Source organism: Fusarium falciforme, chromosome 4, assembly GCF_026873545.1.
Source record: "Fusarium falciforme chromosome 4, complete sequence".
Lineage (NCBI taxonomy): Eukaryota > Fungi > Ascomycota > Sordariomycetes > Hypocreales > Nectriaceae > Fusarium > Fusarium falciforme.
Window position 1 is genome coordinate 181,366 of NC_070547.1, and position 15,783 is coordinate 197,148.

General features: G+C 53.7%; 6 protein-coding genes and 1 pseudogene across 7 annotated transcripts, besides 1 other annotated feature; 3 read left to right on the top strand and 4 right to left on the bottom strand.

The window, feature by feature from the left end:
• Positions 1 to 354: 354 nt before the first annotated feature.
• NCS54_00480300 (Zn(2)-C6 fungal-type domain-containing protein) lies at positions 355 to 1,818 on the top strand (the record flags this gene model as incomplete). The annotated part of the gene is made up of 1 exon (XM_053150327.1): positions 355 to 1,818. The coding sequence occupies one exon, from the start codon at positions 355 to 357 to the stop codon at positions 1,816 to 1,818; it is 1,464 nt and encodes a 487-aa protein (XP_053006302.1).
• A 193-nt stretch (positions 1,819 to 2,011) lies between these two features.
• Positions 2,012 to 3,689, bottom strand: NCS54_00480400 (GMC-OxRdtase-N domain-containing protein; the record flags this gene model as incomplete). The annotated part of the gene is made up of 2 exons (XM_053150328.1): positions 2,012 to 3,390; positions 3,446 to 3,689. 2 exons carry the CDS (start codon positions 3,687 to 3,689, stop codon positions 2,012 to 2,014), a joined length of 1,623 nt encoding a protein of 540 aa, XP_053006303.1.
• A 650-nt stretch (positions 3,690 to 4,339) lies between these two features.
• Positions 4,340 to 5,492, top strand: NCS54_00480500 (Hypothetical protein; the record flags this gene model as incomplete). The annotated part of the gene is made up of 3 exons (XM_053150329.1): positions 4,340 to 4,368; positions 4,424 to 5,153; positions 5,217 to 5,492. The coding sequence occupies 3 exons, from the start codon at positions 4,340 to 4,342 to the stop codon at positions 5,490 to 5,492; spliced, it is 1,035 nt and encodes a 344-aa protein (XP_053006304.1).
• A 395-nt stretch (positions 5,493 to 5,887) lies between these two features.
• On the bottom strand, positions 5,888 to 6,268 carry NCS54_00480600 (Cupin-3 domain-containing protein; the record flags this gene model as incomplete). The annotated part of the gene is made up of 1 exon (XM_053150330.1): positions 5,888 to 6,268. The coding sequence occupies one exon, from the start codon at positions 6,266 to 6,268 to the stop codon at positions 5,888 to 5,890; it is 381 nt and encodes a 126-aa protein (XP_053006305.1).
• Positions 6,269 to 6,844: 576 nt separating this feature from the next.
• Positions 6,845 to 8,461, top strand: NCS54_00480700 (Succinate-semialdehyde dehydrogenase; the record flags this gene model as incomplete). Its single annotated transcript, XM_053150331.1, has 3 exons — positions 6,845 to 7,151; positions 7,211 to 7,812; positions 7,868 to 8,461. The coding sequence occupies 3 exons, from the start codon at positions 6,845 to 6,847 to the stop codon at positions 8,459 to 8,461; spliced, it is 1,503 nt and encodes a 500-aa protein (XP_053006306.1).
• Positions 8,462 to 11,893: 3,432 nt separating this feature from the next.
• NCS54_00480800 lies at positions 11,894 to 13,655 on the bottom strand (annotated as a pseudogene). The gene is made up of 5 exons: positions 13,495 to 13,655; positions 13,227 to 13,423; positions 13,084 to 13,176; positions 12,099 to 13,028; positions 11,894 to 12,045 (listed from the first exon to the last, which is right to left on the bottom strand).
• Positions 11,894 to 13,655: a sequence feature.
• Positions 13,656 to 14,178: 523 nt separating this feature from the next.
• On the bottom strand, positions 14,179 to 15,774 carry NCS54_00480900 (Cycloalkanone monooxygenase; the record flags this gene model as incomplete). The annotated part of the gene is made up of 1 exon (XM_053150332.1): positions 14,179 to 15,774. One exon carries the CDS (start codon positions 15,772 to 15,774, stop codon positions 14,179 to 14,181), a length of 1,596 nt encoding a protein of 531 aa, XP_053006307.1.
• Between the last annotated feature and the right edge of the window lie 9 nt (positions 15,775 to 15,783).

Here is a 15,783-nt window from a genome sequence, read left to right on the forward strand (position 1 = left end):
AACAGCTTCCCCCCTTACTGTGCCAGGAAGGTATTTGGAGAAGGGTCAGGCGACTGGCCCGGCACAATGGCTTGGTGCGGAGAGGGGTTTAGGCCTAGCTCACCACAAGATTCAAGCACTTTCGTCATTTACCAATCAGATCCATCGCTTATCAGCCAATCATGACCTTCCGGCCTATCTCGGGTTAACTCGTTCCCCTCGCCTATCGCCCCTTTGCCTTCTGGGGTAGCGCATGCCGTCGGGGTCGTGAAAGCTGGGAACCATGATTCTCTTCTCTCCCCAATCCCATCACCACTCAGTGAACGACTCAACATTGCCCCCCCTCTCCTCTCTCGCCAAGATACAGCAGTAGCCATGAAGCCCTCTTATCGCGTGCGGTTCGCTTCCGAGAACAAGTTCCAGTCCCGGGTCAAGAACCATCCTCCAGCACCGACAAGCACCGGCACGGGCGGCAGCCCGAATGAGGCTCAGGTGTTTAGCCCTGCAGCAGCTCGCAAACCAAAAAGCAGATCTGGATGCAAAGAATGCAAACTTCGCCGGGTCAAATGCGACGAGAAATACCCAGTTTGCAGTCACTGTCAAAGGCGCGGTTCGGTGTGCCTCTCTGCCACGCCGTCCACCAAATGGCAGGTTGAGATGCCGTGGATGATCACCAGGCCTCTCGCCGAGCCGTGGATGGGCATTGTCAACCCCAAAAAGAAGCTTCTGCAGTACTGGCTCGAAAAGACCAGCCGGATAATGACTGTGTGCCCCGAGAACAACCCCCTGTCCTACCCCTTGCTCGAGCATCTCTTGTCCACTCCGTCGCTGCTGCATGCTGTGCAGAGCGTGAGCGCAGGACAGGAGCACTTCTTCCAATCGAAAGAGCTTACCACCTGCCTACAAGAGCGCGGCTTGGCTATCCAGGCCCTGCGACATGAGATGCAGGACGCTGCCAACCTCAAGCCTGCCTCCCTACTCACCGTTTTCCTGCAGGGCGTTTCATGGTCGTGGACAGAGGACCACCCGAACAATTATGGCAAAGAGCACCTCCAAGCCGCCCGTAGCTTGCTGGAGAAAATGCTCGAGGACCCAGAGAAGCGACGAGACCCATTGGTCCAGTTCATGCTCGGCTGGTACCTGTACTGGGACATGTCATGCGCCTTCATCGCCGCGCCCCAGGATCTCGCTCCCCTCAACACGGCGCAGGTGTTTGATGCCATCCAGGCCACCCGCAGCTCATTCCACCCTATGATTGGCTTCTCCTCGGAACTTCTGTATCTAATCGCATGCCTCGGTCGGCATTGCCGCCAGGTGCTGGAAACCGATGCTAGGGACCCGGTCCTAGAGGCAACTTTCGAGGGCCAACTTTTGGCATGGGAACCAGAACATGATGATCAGGACCTTTTCGACATGAGTATTGGGTACCGTAACCACGGGCTCATCATGCTGTACAACATCTGCGGCGTGCCTTTCCAGGTTGACGACGTCACCTCGAGCGAAGACCCCTCGGACATGGTTGAAGACTCCCAGGCCCGGATAAGACCGCTGGTTATGGACTCTTTGGAGCGTTTATTCAAGACGCCAGTCGACGCACCTTGCTTCAGCTTCCACTCAGCACCCCTCCTCACTGCTGCCGCTGAGCTCACAAAAGAGGACGTCGAATTGCGCACCGCGGCCGTTGAGCGATTCAAGGCCATATACTCGACCAACAGAGTAGCTGTCAACATGTGGGCTATCGAACTTCTGCAAGAGCTCTGGGATCTCCATGACTGTGGCATCACCATCACTTGGCTGGAGTTGCTGATAACCAAGAAATGGACCTTGACTTTTGCTTAGGGTTGGAGCAGCTATGGATCACACAATGGACGCCTGAGCAGATTGAAATCAAGGTATTCTTCACGCATGATTGGGGAGAGACCTTTGTTGGAGGAAATTGTAAATAATTGGCAAGACGTATGGCCCTGCTCTGTCTCGCTATGTACACTCAATTTATGTGCGATATCGCATTTCCAACAACACGGACGCGAGCTTAAATCCTAGGCCTGATATGGGACGAAGAATAATCCTTGATGATCATCTCGGCGCCCTTCTCAGCAACGGCGTAGACAGTCAGCATAGGGTTGACAGATGGGATGAGTGGGAAGACACTGGCATCCACAACGCGCAGCTTCTTGACTCCACGGACACGAAGCTGAGGATCAACGACGGCCATGCTATCCTTGCTCGTGTCTCCCATTTTAGCCGTTCCACAGGGGTGAAATACTGTGCCATGAGTTTTGCGGGCGTAGTCGATGAGCTGCTCCTCTGTCTGGACGTCCGGGCCTGGTGCAACTTCTCGCTTGATGAGGTCTCGAAAGGGGGCAGTTGCAGCCAGCTTGCGACCGGCCCGGAGCTCGAAGAGGATCGTCTTCAGGTCGTAGTCCTCGGGGTCGGTCAAATACCGAAAATCGATAGCCGGGCGAACCTTGGGGTCAGATGACTGTAGGAAGATGCGGCCTCGGGAACGCGGCCTTGGAAGATTCGGAATCAGACAGTAGGCGTTCTCGGGGGCATGATACCCATGGCGAGCCGTGTTATCGTCGAATCCGATGCCAAAGACGTGGAACATGGAGTCCATGATGTCCCCATCATCCCCCTGCGAGTTCTGTGCCTCCCGACGTAGGAAGAAGCACACGTCCGAGTAAATGACCGACTCTGGCGGAACGGGTGCCTTCATCTCCCACATCATGACCGTCTCTGTATGATCCATCAGGTTCTCGCCCACTCCTGGAACATGAGCGACTACAGGAATGTCGAAGCTTTCAAGCTGGTCCCGTGGCCCGATGCCGGAGAGAAGCAATAGCCGGGGCGAATCGAAGGCTCCCGCGCAGAGGATGGTTTCGACGTCTGACCTGACAGTGATGGGGAGGCCTGACTTGAGAGTCAGGCTGACCCCGGAGGCGACATTGTCGATAAAGTTGACGCGATGGACCCAGGCGCTCGTGAGTATGGTCAGGTTGGGCCTCTTCTCCTCCCCGCTTAGGATTGGGTGTATGTAGGCGATGCTTGCACTGCTGCGATAGCCATTGTCAGGATTGTGGGCTATGGCCAAGTGGCCAGCTGATGGCGTAATCTTGCCCGTGTGCACAACGTCTTTGTTGAACGAGCCCGTCCTGGGGATGCCAAAGGCTTTTTGAGCCGCCTCCACCAGGGCTAGGTCGACAGGATTGTGGTACTTGGGCTCGATGCTATTGACCGTGACGCGGAGCTTGTCCACGAGTCTCACCATCTCGCCAAAGGTCCATCCATGAGCGCCGGCTTCCTGCCATTTTCGAATGTCATACTCGAGAGGTCGGAACGAGATGCAGCCGTTGATGTTGGAACAACCCCCGAGGATCTTGCCGCGAGAGTGCTGAATGAAGCCATTGCCTGTAGGCGGCGTGTTAGCCGACCCAGCATCTCTTTTTGCACATCAGGAACTTACCCTTGGGCTGAGGAACTGAGCTCCAGCAGTAATCATGGTCGCCTCCCCAAGAATTGACCTGCAGCTTGAGATCGTGGAGGTTGTCTTTGCCGACGTCGCTCTCGCCCCCCTCGATGAGCAAAATGCTGGCAGTTGGGATCTCTGCAGCTAGTCGGCTCGCGACAACACAGCCAGCCGTGCCGCCTCCTACGATGACATAGTCGAAGGCGGTCTGGTTGCGTCTGAGGCTTTCCACGGTAGTCATGGCGACTGTTGCGAGGGACGGGAGGACAGAGAAGGGAACAGGTTTCTGTGTGCAAACTCGATCGGATGACTTGGTATCTATTCGCAACTAAGAAGACGTGTTACTAAAAGAACGTGGTAGACTGTATCCCGCTTTATTCTCCACGGTGACATGAGCACGGGATTGCTCTCGGCCAAGTCCGCCATGGCTATGAGGCCACTACGTGCGGCACAACGGCATCCCACCGCAACGCTTGATCCTTGGAGCGAGTGACCGCATTCAACTAGTTCGCGTTCCTGACTATTTTGGAAGTCCCCTTTACTATTAGTTACTGGTTGTAATTGTCCTCGGTAGTCGAGACTGTTGGCGAACTCCGGGTCCACGCACGAGACGCCCCCGCTAAATTGGCCTCGCATCCACCCCCGATCGGGCAATTCGCTAGCTAAAGCTCCCGGGAGATGGGCTCTCTAGCGCTGGCAAGATCCGGGGCTGTCAATCGGCTCTCGAGGAGAAAGACAGGACCCCAAGGATCGTCAGTGGGGGTCTCGAAATAAGCATGAGACTACATATGGCACTTGCTCTTCGACCATCTCGGTTTGCAGCTTCGTAGAGTCCGAACACAGACATTCTATCATCTCCATACTCGAACCCAGCAAGGAAATCTCTTCATCATGGTCAAGGTCACCATCTTGGGCGCTGGGTAAGTTGGATTGCATCTCCCTTAGCCCAGCGGGACTGGCTAACCATGACTCCAGGGTAACCGGCATGATGGCCGCGGCCAGTTTGCCCAGGAACTACAACGTGACCATCGTGGCCGAGCATCTCCCAGGTGACTACGACACCAAGGAGTGGGCTAGCCCTTTTGCAGGGGCCATCTGGGTCGGTGTTCATCAGTCGTCGCCGCGGGAGCAAAAGATGCAACTCGAAGGCCTGATGGGACTCCTCAAGTTGGCAGAGACCAACCCCGAGTCGAGCGTCCGCCAGATTGAGATGACAGAGATCATGGACCGTGGTACTAAAGAAGATGTCTGGTACGCTGGCAAAATCCCCGAATTCCGCTTCTTGAGCAAAGAGGAACTTCCCAAAGGCGCCATCTACGGCATGAAGTACAAGACGGTTGTCCTGACACCGCAAAAGTTCCTCACGTGGCTATACGAGAGACTCCAGGCTCGAGGCATCAAGTTTAGACGTACTCGAGTCTACTCACTTGCCGAGCTCAAAGGCCTTGGCCATGATGTCCTCATCAATGCGTCTGGAATCGGAGCAGAGAGCCTAAAGGATGTCATGGAGAAGAACCTGACTCCCTGGAGGCTTCAATGCGTGGTTGCCAAGGCCCCGCCCACCTATGACCGGCTCTTTATCCGTCGAGGAGATAGGGGATACTACTCGACCGCATTTTCTCGGCTCGATGGCACTGTCTATGTTGGAGGTGTTCTTACTGAGAATGACCGGGACCTTTCTATATCTGAGGAGCAACGAAAGAAGGTAATTCTAGTCGCACAACAATGTCTTGATATGGAGAAACCCTCTAACCGACGTGGTCTATAGATTTGCCAGAATGCCCACAACAACCAGCCTGACGTCTTTCCATCTCCAGACCCCAAAGACTGGCCCATTCTCTACGATCACGTGGGTGTCTACGCCACTATGGACAGACGTATCTGCGGCGTGCGCTGCGAGAAGGAGGTGGTCGATGGGCAGAGAGTCATTCACGCCTACGGACAGAATGCGGGAGGCTACGTCTACAGCTTTGGCCTTGCTCGTGAAGTGGTGAACCTCACAGAGGAGTACCTTTACGAGCTTCCTGCGACAGGCAAGTTGTAAATGGGACGGCGGTGAGCAACAGCTGGCGGTGTGGGTTATAATAGAGACGTGGCTTTGTAATCATACAGAAAATGTTGTAGAAGCTCATGAACAGCCTGTGATCTAATTCTTCAAGGTTCTTTTCACAGTAAACCCATTTCTTTCTAATCATGGCTATGCTATTGTGATCATTTTGGAAAGCTATCAGCTCATTTGAGTGCCTTCTCTCACAGTTTCGTCTGGATATTCAAGGTGTTCCGCAGGCGTTCGCCGTTCTGTGTCTGACCATGCTTAGACCTCTCATAACTTCTCTCCTGCTCTAGCCGGCCATCCTCAGCACGACATCACGCTTAGCAATGTACAGAAGTGAGCGATGTGACGATTCTTCTATTGCAGTTGTGTAGTATTCCCCCTCTTCACACGAGAGTAACCTTTTCTTGCAAGTCAATAAAGACAGCGACATTCGCAAAGTCCTCACTGCACTCAAAGGTAATCGTCTGTCCCTTCTTCATTACCATAATGTCTCCCTTGCCCAATGTGAACTTCTCCCCACCATGGACATCGATGTTGATGGAACCCTCCGTCACAAACAAAAACTCATCCACCGGCCAGACGAGGGTGTCTTTTCCCTTCTCCCGCAACATTCCCACGGCAACTTTTCCATCCTCTGAGCGGTAGATGATCGACTTGGTGCCGTCATAAAGGGGGAATGGCTCCTCGGGGAACGAGTCCCAGTGTCCGTGAGGGACGGCTTTGGGGTCTGACGTGCCAGTCAGATTTCCTTGAGATGCGGGCATGGCAGCTGTGGCCAAGGTGCAGCGTTTGAGTGTGGCGAAGCTGGGATACTTTTCTTGATAAAAGAGACGATGAAAGACTTCAGTGTAGAATGAGGTCAGGTTCGGGTACATGCAGTCAAAGCCCTGGAACCGGCTTTAAATACAGCTCAGGTGCCTCGACGACAAGTCAGACATGACATGTAAGGGACATCCCCGTTACGGCCATCTCCCGAGATGCGGGCGCGAACTGACTATGGCACTTCGGCACGAGGCGGAGAAAGTGGGCTTTCGCTCTCGGTCCCGGATAGGAAAGCCGGAGGTTGTAGGAACGGCCGTTGTTGGCGCAGGCACAGTGTGCTCTCCAACGGCTCAGTAAGATCTCGAATCAGCCCTTATATTGGAAGGCTTGATGAATAAGATTCCATTGGCATTTGTATTGCTTCATCATGCTCTCCCATTGGCCAAGCGCGGAAGGATTCATATGATAATAGACCGAGCTGCTGTCAGCCCACAATTCATTCTGCCGTCTCAGCTGTCTTGGCCATTGACCAGATCTCTGTCCTCCTTTTCAATCATTACCGTTCAAAAGCCCTGAAGATGAGCCTTCCAACCGACTCCCTTGAGAGATTTGGTCGAACCCTGAGCGACTCGTCACTGCTGACATGTCAGGGTCTCATCGAAGGCCGCTGGCAAAGCGCTCCCTCAGGCTCAACCTTCCCCGTCTTCGAACCTGCTTCGGCCTCTATCCTCCTTGACTGCTCGAATTTCAGCCGTCAAGATATTCAGCGAGCCATAGTCAGTGCCAATGTTGCGCAAAAGAGATTCTACACCTCCACCACCGCGTCTCAGCGTGGCAAACTCCTGAGGACTTGGTACGAGCTCATTCTCGCAAACAAGGAAGATTGTGAGCTGTCCAGGTGAACAGGACCCGATGTCGTATTCTCACTAACACTTATTCACAAGTGGCCACAATCCTGACAATCGAGAACGGCAAGGCCATTGCAGAGGCCAGAAGCGAAGTCGAATATGCGGCTTCCTTTGTTTCCTGGTTTGCTGAAGAAGCCACACGCTCTTACGGAGACGTCATCCCCTCGTCGACGCCTGGTGCAACTGTTTTTACGATAAAGGAGCCAGTCGGAGTTTGTGGCATCATAACCCCTTGGAACTTCCCTGCGGCCATGATAACGAGAAAGGTCGCGCCAGCTCTTGCAGCCGGATGTTCAGTTGTGATCAAGCCACCGAGTGAAACACCCTTCACGGCCCTAGCCCTAGCGAAGCTCGCTGTAAGAGCCGGCATTCCAGCAGCATGCGTACAGGTCGCCCCGACCAAGGATCGTGCTGCCGCGTCGGAGCTCGCGTCCAGCCACATCATCAAGAAGCTGAGCTTCACCGGCTCTACAGAGGTCGGTAAGCATCTGAGTTCCCTTGCCGCAAAGACTGTCAAGAAGATGAGCATGGAGCTAGGCGGCAATGCAGCCTTCATCGTCTTTGATGACGCCGACTTGGACCTGGCTGTCAAGGGCGCGATGCAGTCCAAGTTTCGCGCAACCGGCCAGACTTGTGTCGTAAGTCCCTCGAAGCAGCAACATGGCTTTCCAATACTAAATGTAGCCTCAATAGTGTGCCAACCGACTCTTTGTGCATGAATCGGTTGTCGACGAGTTTGCCAGACGATTAACAGAGCAGGTCCGTCAGCTGAAACTAGGGTTTGGTCTCGAAGAAGATGTCACCCAAGGGCCCCTGGTGAACGAATCGTCGGTCGAAAAGGTCGCTGCGCATGTTCAGGATGCTCTAGAGCACGGTGGAGAGCTTGTCTTTGGCGGCAGACGCCCCTCTCGCCTTGGCAACGGGTACTTCTTTGAACCCACCATCATCAAGAATGCGACCACCGATATGGCAGTGGCTCGCGAGGAAACATTTGGTCCATTGGCCGCAATCTTCAGCTTCAAAGATGAAGAGGAAGTTATCCATCTTGCGAACAACACGCCTTTCGGCTTGGCTAGCTACTTCTTCTCCCGGAACCTGCATCGTGTTCTCCGAGTGGCCAACGCCCTAGAGGCCGGCATGATCGGGGTGAATACGGGGGCTATCAGTGCAGCGGAAACACCTTTTGGTGGGATTAAAGAGAGTGGTTTTGGAAGAGAAGGGAGCAAATATGGCCTGGAGGAGTACCAAGTCATCAAGTCGGTGACGATCGGTTCCATGAAGGCGTAACTTAGCGAAACAGTATGTCGCCGAGGCAAGGCTGGACAGATCAGCCTGTAGAGGCTGAAATTACAATGGTCAGGTTGGTGTCCCCGTGTCAATTCACGATTAGGCCTCTCTACTGTCATCGATAGCCTAGAGCCTCACACAGTCTTGACTGTGTGGTGCCATAAAAGTGAGTTCTAAACTGGTGTAGATATGGCCCCTACTTACTGTACCCTTGCGACCGTAGTAGGTAACTGGAATGCTGTGTTGCGAGATCAGAGCTGACGTCAGTGAGTTTCCTCTTTCGGCCATTTCGCGAGGTCCACCTTCGATCGCTCAAGACCTGGCGTTTGCACTCGTGTCCTCCACAGCTGGCTGCCCCTGATACGATACCCAATCATCAATTGGTAGTGAACACTGCCAGCCCAGCCAATGTCGTACATCATCCCAAAGTGGAAAGTCGCTCGATCAAAGGGCTCAAACAAGCGGTGGGGGGGGGACCTAGCTTCCAAACAGCCCAATGGAAATAATACAGCCATAACACAACTAAAGTCACGCTGGCTAACGTTGGCCTCTATCTCCGAATTCACGTAGACACTGCCGCGTGATTACTAGGCCCTTGGTGCCGCTGGTATCTTCGGTGAAGCTACAGGGACCGAGCAAGATCCGTGCCAAACCCCGCGGCGGGCGTAATAAACGTTGATCTAACGACCGCTTGGTAGCTAGCTCAGGCCATCGACAACGCTAGAACTCGTATCCTGTTCTATTGCTTTCTTCCGGATCTAGCGCCGGACCTTGATACCTGCTCTATCTAGCATAGAGCGTCATGCTTCACTTGGCTTCGGATCAACGACTGACCTGGGAGGTAATACACAATCGGGCCCGATCATGGCCTGGAGCCTGCAAGTGAGCGGGAGTCCTGATGTAGCATCTCAATATCTTGGTCATGCGGGGGTCGGGACCGACCTTGAGTGTAGTTAGGAAGAGACTACAAAAGAATAGGCTCGACTGCCACCCTCTGCAGCAACTCAGAACGTCTCAGCACCACTCAATCAGGAATCGAACCACTCTGCAACTTCCTCTTGGCATATCATGATGCGCTGGGTCACCACTCCTGCGTCACTACTGCGGCTTGGCACCCTACTCTCGCTGGTGGGCGCCGCCATCTGCAGCTCCGGCTTCGAGTCGCGAATGAACTCGGCCCTCAACGATGTTCTTGGCAATGATACCAGCGCGCGTATCCTCCTAGTCCGCCATTTTGAACCGGGCGAGTTCACTCTCCCAACCCGAGACCCTGAAGGTCTGCCCATTCTCAGGGTACCCCGAGCCCAGCAGGGCGTGACGGTGGTCAAGTTCTTCATACGGACCAACGGTAGCGACGCACCTGAACAACCCTCGCCCAACTCCGGCACAGACGTTGGCCTTGAGATCTGGTTCCCTGACCCCCTCGCCTGGAACGGACGCATCTACAGCCACGTTGCTGGTGGCTTCCAGGGTGATGTCCAGGTTGTTGCACTCAACGCCTCATCGTCTGAGACCTGGAAGGGACGATACACGTCACAGATGGCCTCGGAGCTTGGATACGTGTCGGGAGTCACCAACGGAGGCCAGTCCAACCCAAGAGGCATCGAAGATATGCAATGGCTGCTCAATGATGATGGAACTTGGAACATGGAGGGCTGGAAGAACGCCAATTGGCAAGCTACGCATCTTCTGTCTGTCAAGTCCAAGGCTATAGCAAAGGCCTATTATGGAAAGCCTGCTCGATACTCGTACATCTATGGCTGCTCTACGGGCGGTCGTGGCGTGTACAAGACGATTCAGCAATTTCCCGGCGACTATGACGGATACCTCTCTGCTTGCCCCTCAATCAACCAAGGACGTCTTTTTCCATCCTTGGGCCATCCATTCATTGTAATGAACAACCATTTGCATCAAGAAACCTCATTCACGGATATCCAACTGGAGGTGGTGGTGCAGCGGGCTCTTCAAAATGGCGACACTGATGTCACTGGCAAGCACGACGGCTACTTTAGCAAGATCAACAGCAACCACTATGATCCGACAAAAGACCTTTCGCTCTTATCGGTCGAGGAGGGAGGCAACTGCACACAGGATTGGGCCTTCACCAAACGTCAGCTGGAGGCCATCAACCAAATCTGGTACGGCCCGACTTTGAACGGTTCCATTCCCGACCCTTCCGTGTCAACAGGTACCGATCCAAAGCTGGCAAGCGATCAACTCTGGTGGGGAAAGCTTCGAGGCACCCTGATTGCCTTTGCTCTGCAGAAGCGCTTTATCGTCGGTAACATGTTTGCCGTCATGCTCAAGGATCCCTCTCTAGCTCCCGACAGCTGGAACCATCCTCTCGCAAACAGCACCGATGCGTGGGCGACCTGGTCATATGAAAAGTATGCAAAAGCCATATTGGATCTTGAACGCATCGATGCAGAGAACTTCCAGATGGCTTCCAACGACCCTGATTTGCGGCCCGCAAAGAAGGCTGGCGCCAAGATGATCACCTACCACGCCCTCGCCGACCCTGGTGTCGCTCCTCAAAGCTCCATCAGTTACTATCACAAGTCAGCCGGCGTGATTGGTCGTGACAAGGTTGATGACTTTCACCGGCTCTTCCTGGTTCCCGGTCAGGATCATTGTATCAGGGCCTCAGGTGTTGCGGGAAGTGGCAACCCGCCCATCCCGACTGTCGAAGAGTGGCTTGAGCTTCTTGTAAACTGGGTGGAGAATGGCAAGGCCCCTGATCATATCATTGCTCACTCTGTAGATAACGCGGCCAGCAGACCCATCTGCATGTATCCCAGGATGGCCAAGTACAAGGGTCATGGGGATGTGAGCAAGGCATCCAGCTTCAACTGCGAGGGATCCTTTTACTGAGGCATTTGAATGACGAGATAGTTTGGGTAGAGCCTCTAGTAGTGGAACAAGACATTCATATATTTATAAAGGTCGCCCGCCTTCGTATAAGACGCATAACTGCCACAGCCACAGGCTTCCACGAGTGGCCGCCACACTGAGGTTATGACAAGCAAGTGAAGGGGGAGATCTAGCTTTATATAAACTTGATGTGACATGATATAATCCTCCAACGCGGCGGTAATGTTCCTATAGTAGGTTGAACTGGATAGGATAAGTCCAAGAGTACACCTTGGACAGGCCCAACATGGTATTTTTAAACTGTTCAAACATGATCGCACCCATTCACCTCAGATGCTTCTGAGCCTTTTAAGAGGACAAAACTGTCAAGTGTGGCCACAAGTTTCCCTGGAATTTAACTCAAAGCACATGGCGTCATTACCTCAACAGTTTCTCTGTTTTGCTATCTTGAGCCTATAAATGCGACAGAGCACCAATGGACGGCCCCAACTCCCCTTCAGTGTAGAATCCCATTCATGCTCACCAAGCACTTGTCTTGAGCCTTCCAAAGTCCCGATGCTCTCACAGCTTATTGCTTAGATTTACGTGAACAGCCTTGACGGTAGTATACGCTGTGATGCCAGCTTCACCCAGCTCTCTGCCAATGCCACTCTGCTTCACGCCCCCAAAGGGGATTCGAAAGTCAGAGTCATTACTGCTGTTGATCCAAACCACTGTTAAATGGGGGTCAGTACCCGCTCTGGAAGAGGAATGCGCTATAACTCACTTCCGGCCTCGATCCTCTTGGCAACTTCGTGTGCACGTGTGATGTTTTCCGTAAAGATGGCGGCGCCAAGTCCATAGAACGTATCATTGGCACGCTCAATGGCTTCGTCCTCGGTCGAAAAGGAGCTTATGGCAACCAGTGGTCCAAACACCTCCTCGCGATAGATCTTCATGTCGTCCTTGACGTCAGTGAAGACAGTAGGCTCAATAAAGAATCCCTTGCCGTCGACACCGTGGTGAGGCTTACCACCGAAGCTAAGAGTCGCGCCTTCTCGCTTACCCTCTTCAATGTACGACAAGACTCGATCGTACTGAGCCTTGCTGACTTGGGGTCCTTGGAATGTCCCGGCATCAAAAGGATCCCCGACCTTGGAAGTCTGCTTGACCCGGTTGGTGAAGAGGTCAATGAACTTGTCGTAAATGTTTTTGTGAACAAGAATCCTGCTCGTAGCCGTGCAGATCTGGCCTTGGTTTGCCATGATACCATAATGAGCCCATTTCGAGGCGTTGTCAAGTTCGGCGTCCTCAAACACGATAAGCGGAGACTTCCCGCCCGTCTCGAGGGTTATCTCCTTGAGGTTGGTGGCTGCGAGCTTCATGATCTCTCGACCAGTGTTGGTAGACCCTGTAAAGGCTACCTTGTCTACCCCCACGTGTCCAGCCAGGCTGGCGCCGGCAGTGCGGCCAAATCCGTTGACGATGTTGATAACCCCAGGAGGGAAACCGGCCTTCTCAATAAGCGTAGCAAAGACCAAGACAGACAGCGGCGTCTGCTCAGCTGGTTTCAAGACAATGGTGTTGCCGGCTGCCAGGGCCGGGGCCAGCTTCCAGGCCGCCATTCCCAGAGGGTAGTTCCAGGGGATGATTTGACCGCACACGCCAATGGGTTCTCGGCTCGTATATGCGAACTTGCTCTCTGTGGTGTTGATGACTACATTGACAAAAAGGTCAGTATCTAGAGGAGATGTGGGCAGTTGGAGACATACCCTGGCCGTATAGCTTGTCGGCGAATCCAGCGTAAAAGCGAAGTACCGAGGTCAGCTCGCTCACGTCACCCTTGGCCGAAGACAAGCGCTTTCCTGTACGGGTCAGCCAGATTTTGGTTCCAGTCGCGCTGGCAAGAACATACCATTGTTCCAAGTGTCAATGGTGGCCAGTGTGTCGGTCTGCTCTTCAGCCAGATCGGCCAGCTTCCTCAGCAGCTCGCCACGTTCTGTGCCACTGATTTTTGACCACGGGCCCTTGAAGGCTGCCCGGGCTGCCTTGACGGCGTCATCGACATCTTGTTCGCCGGCAGCGTGAACCTTGACAATTTCTTGCTCATTTCTGACAAGGGTTGATGGCATTAGTTGGCTCCCATATTTCGTGGGAATGAGAGAGCAAATTCAGTGACTTACATCGGGCTCACGACAGTGATGCTGTCGCCTGACTTTGCTGCGCGCCATTCATTGTTGATGAAGAGTCCCAAGGGCTGCTCGAACGAGCGCGCGTTGGGGGCTGTCAGCGTCGTGAACAAAGAGGAAGCCATGTTTGTATTCTGCACCAAGGTTGAGTGATACTGCGAGATGGTCGATGGGAAGGAATGTTCTTATTGACAGATCTGAGATAAATAACGGTCACTAATTCCGACTACACGCGGAGTACTTACTAATTGAGACGCGATGTGCTGGAGACTCTCGCGATGTGTCCCAAAGTGGTAATACCTTGGGCTAGGTACATGGACCAACTTGGTGGGGAAGCGAAGCGTGTTTTCATCTTGGTAGATCGTATCGACGCTCAAGAAGGGAGGGAGGGGTAATGTCGGAGCATGAGCATTTCCCCACAGACGGCATTGATTGACACTGGCCGAAGGGGATGACGCCAGTAGAGGCTTCCTCTGCGTCACAGGCCGGCATTTGTCACGGCCAAGAGCGAGCGCACAACATGGGCAGAGCTTGGAGCAGAGTCCCTTGGTAACTTGAGCTTACCTCCACAGCACTTGACGTATCCATTGAAGCAAGCTTATCGTTGAACAAAGTGAAATCGGCCTTGTTTGTCTGTCTACCCATGCTACGTCACTCCAACTTGGTCTAATGACATGTTCATGAAAACCCGGGAAAACCAGCAGCAGCCTCCTTGCGAGTCCACTCACGATAGCGATTCAACCCTCCAAAGTAAAACTTGGTGCTCGACTTGCGTCCCTCGACATTAGATCCAAAGATCCAGCTTGCAGTCGTCTTGAACAGTGACCCCTCAACAAGCTGGTCGCACAGCTCGCTCCACTGCTGCTCGGCCTTGGCTGAGACCTCGACCCGATGGGACTCCTTCTTTTCCGAGTGGAGGATACACTCGGTGATAAAGTCAACCTCACTCTCGATGACCACTGGGAAGTTTGCAAATGCGCCTTGCGGCCCCGACACAAGAAACATGTTGGGGAACCCGGAGCAGGCCACAGCACCGTAGGCCGTGGGCCCTGTTTCCCAATGCTTCTGAATCGATTTTCCGTCGCGTCCAGTGATCTGAATGCGAAGATAGTTGCCTTCAATGGCGTCAAATCCCGTAGCAAAGATGAGCACATCAAGGCGGTGCAAGGTGCCATCGGCTGTCACGATTCCTTCCGGGGCAATCCTCTCTATGGCTGTTTCCCGAAGGTCGACAATGTCCACATTGTCGCGGTTGAATATTTGGTAGTAACCGGTATCGCAAAGAGGTCGTCGGGCATAAAGATCACAAGGCTTGAGGGCCTTGGCCTTGCGGGGATCCTTGACGATCTCGTCGATCTTGCCGCGGAGGAACTTGCAGGCTTCTTCGTTGGCTTCGAGGTTTGTCGTCAGATCACCAAATGCGCTGAACATGAAGCGGAAGCCGTTTCCTTGGTCCCAGACCTCTTGGAAAGCCTGTTGGCGTTCTTCGGGCGTGGCCTCCATTGTCTTCCTTGTTGTCTCCGGTACTCCAAACGCCGTGGAGGACGCCCAGACATCCTTCCAGATCTGGTCGTAATTCTGGTTGATCTTGTCGCGATAACCAGGAGCGATAGGACCCTGTCCGCTAGGGACCGAGTACTGGGGGTGTCTCTGGAAGGAGACAAGACGGCTGACTTTGGGGGCGATGGCCGTCATGACCTGAACGCCCGTGGATCCATTCCCAATGATGCCGACTGTCTTGCCTTGCAGCTCGACAGAGTGATCCCACTTGGCCGTATGGATGAGGTCACCAGAAAAGGATGAGATACCCTTAATGTCGGGATAATTGGGTTTAGAGAGGAGGCCCAGACAATTGACCAAGTAACGGGTGTGAATGACCAGATCCCCAGAGCAGGAGATGACCCAGATTGATCTTTGATCATCCCAAACAGCCTTTCGCATCTCAGTATCAAATCGTATGTACTTTCGGAGGTCATGGCGCTCGACGACGTGGCGTAGATACTGGAGGATCTCGGGCTGGTAGACGTAGTGGTTGGACCACGGATAAGAACGAAGATCCTCCTTGTCCCATGAATAGCGATAGAGGTAGGTCTCGGTGTCGCTCATGGCGCCCGGATAGGTATTCCAGTACCAGGTGCCACCGACATCGCCGGCCGTGTCGATGCAATGGACATTGAGACCGGCGCGCGATAGTCGGTAGGTGGAATAGATTCCAGCAACACCGGCCCCGACAACAAGGGCATCGACGTTGAGAACTTCTGGGATGGATCCCATCTTGGCAGA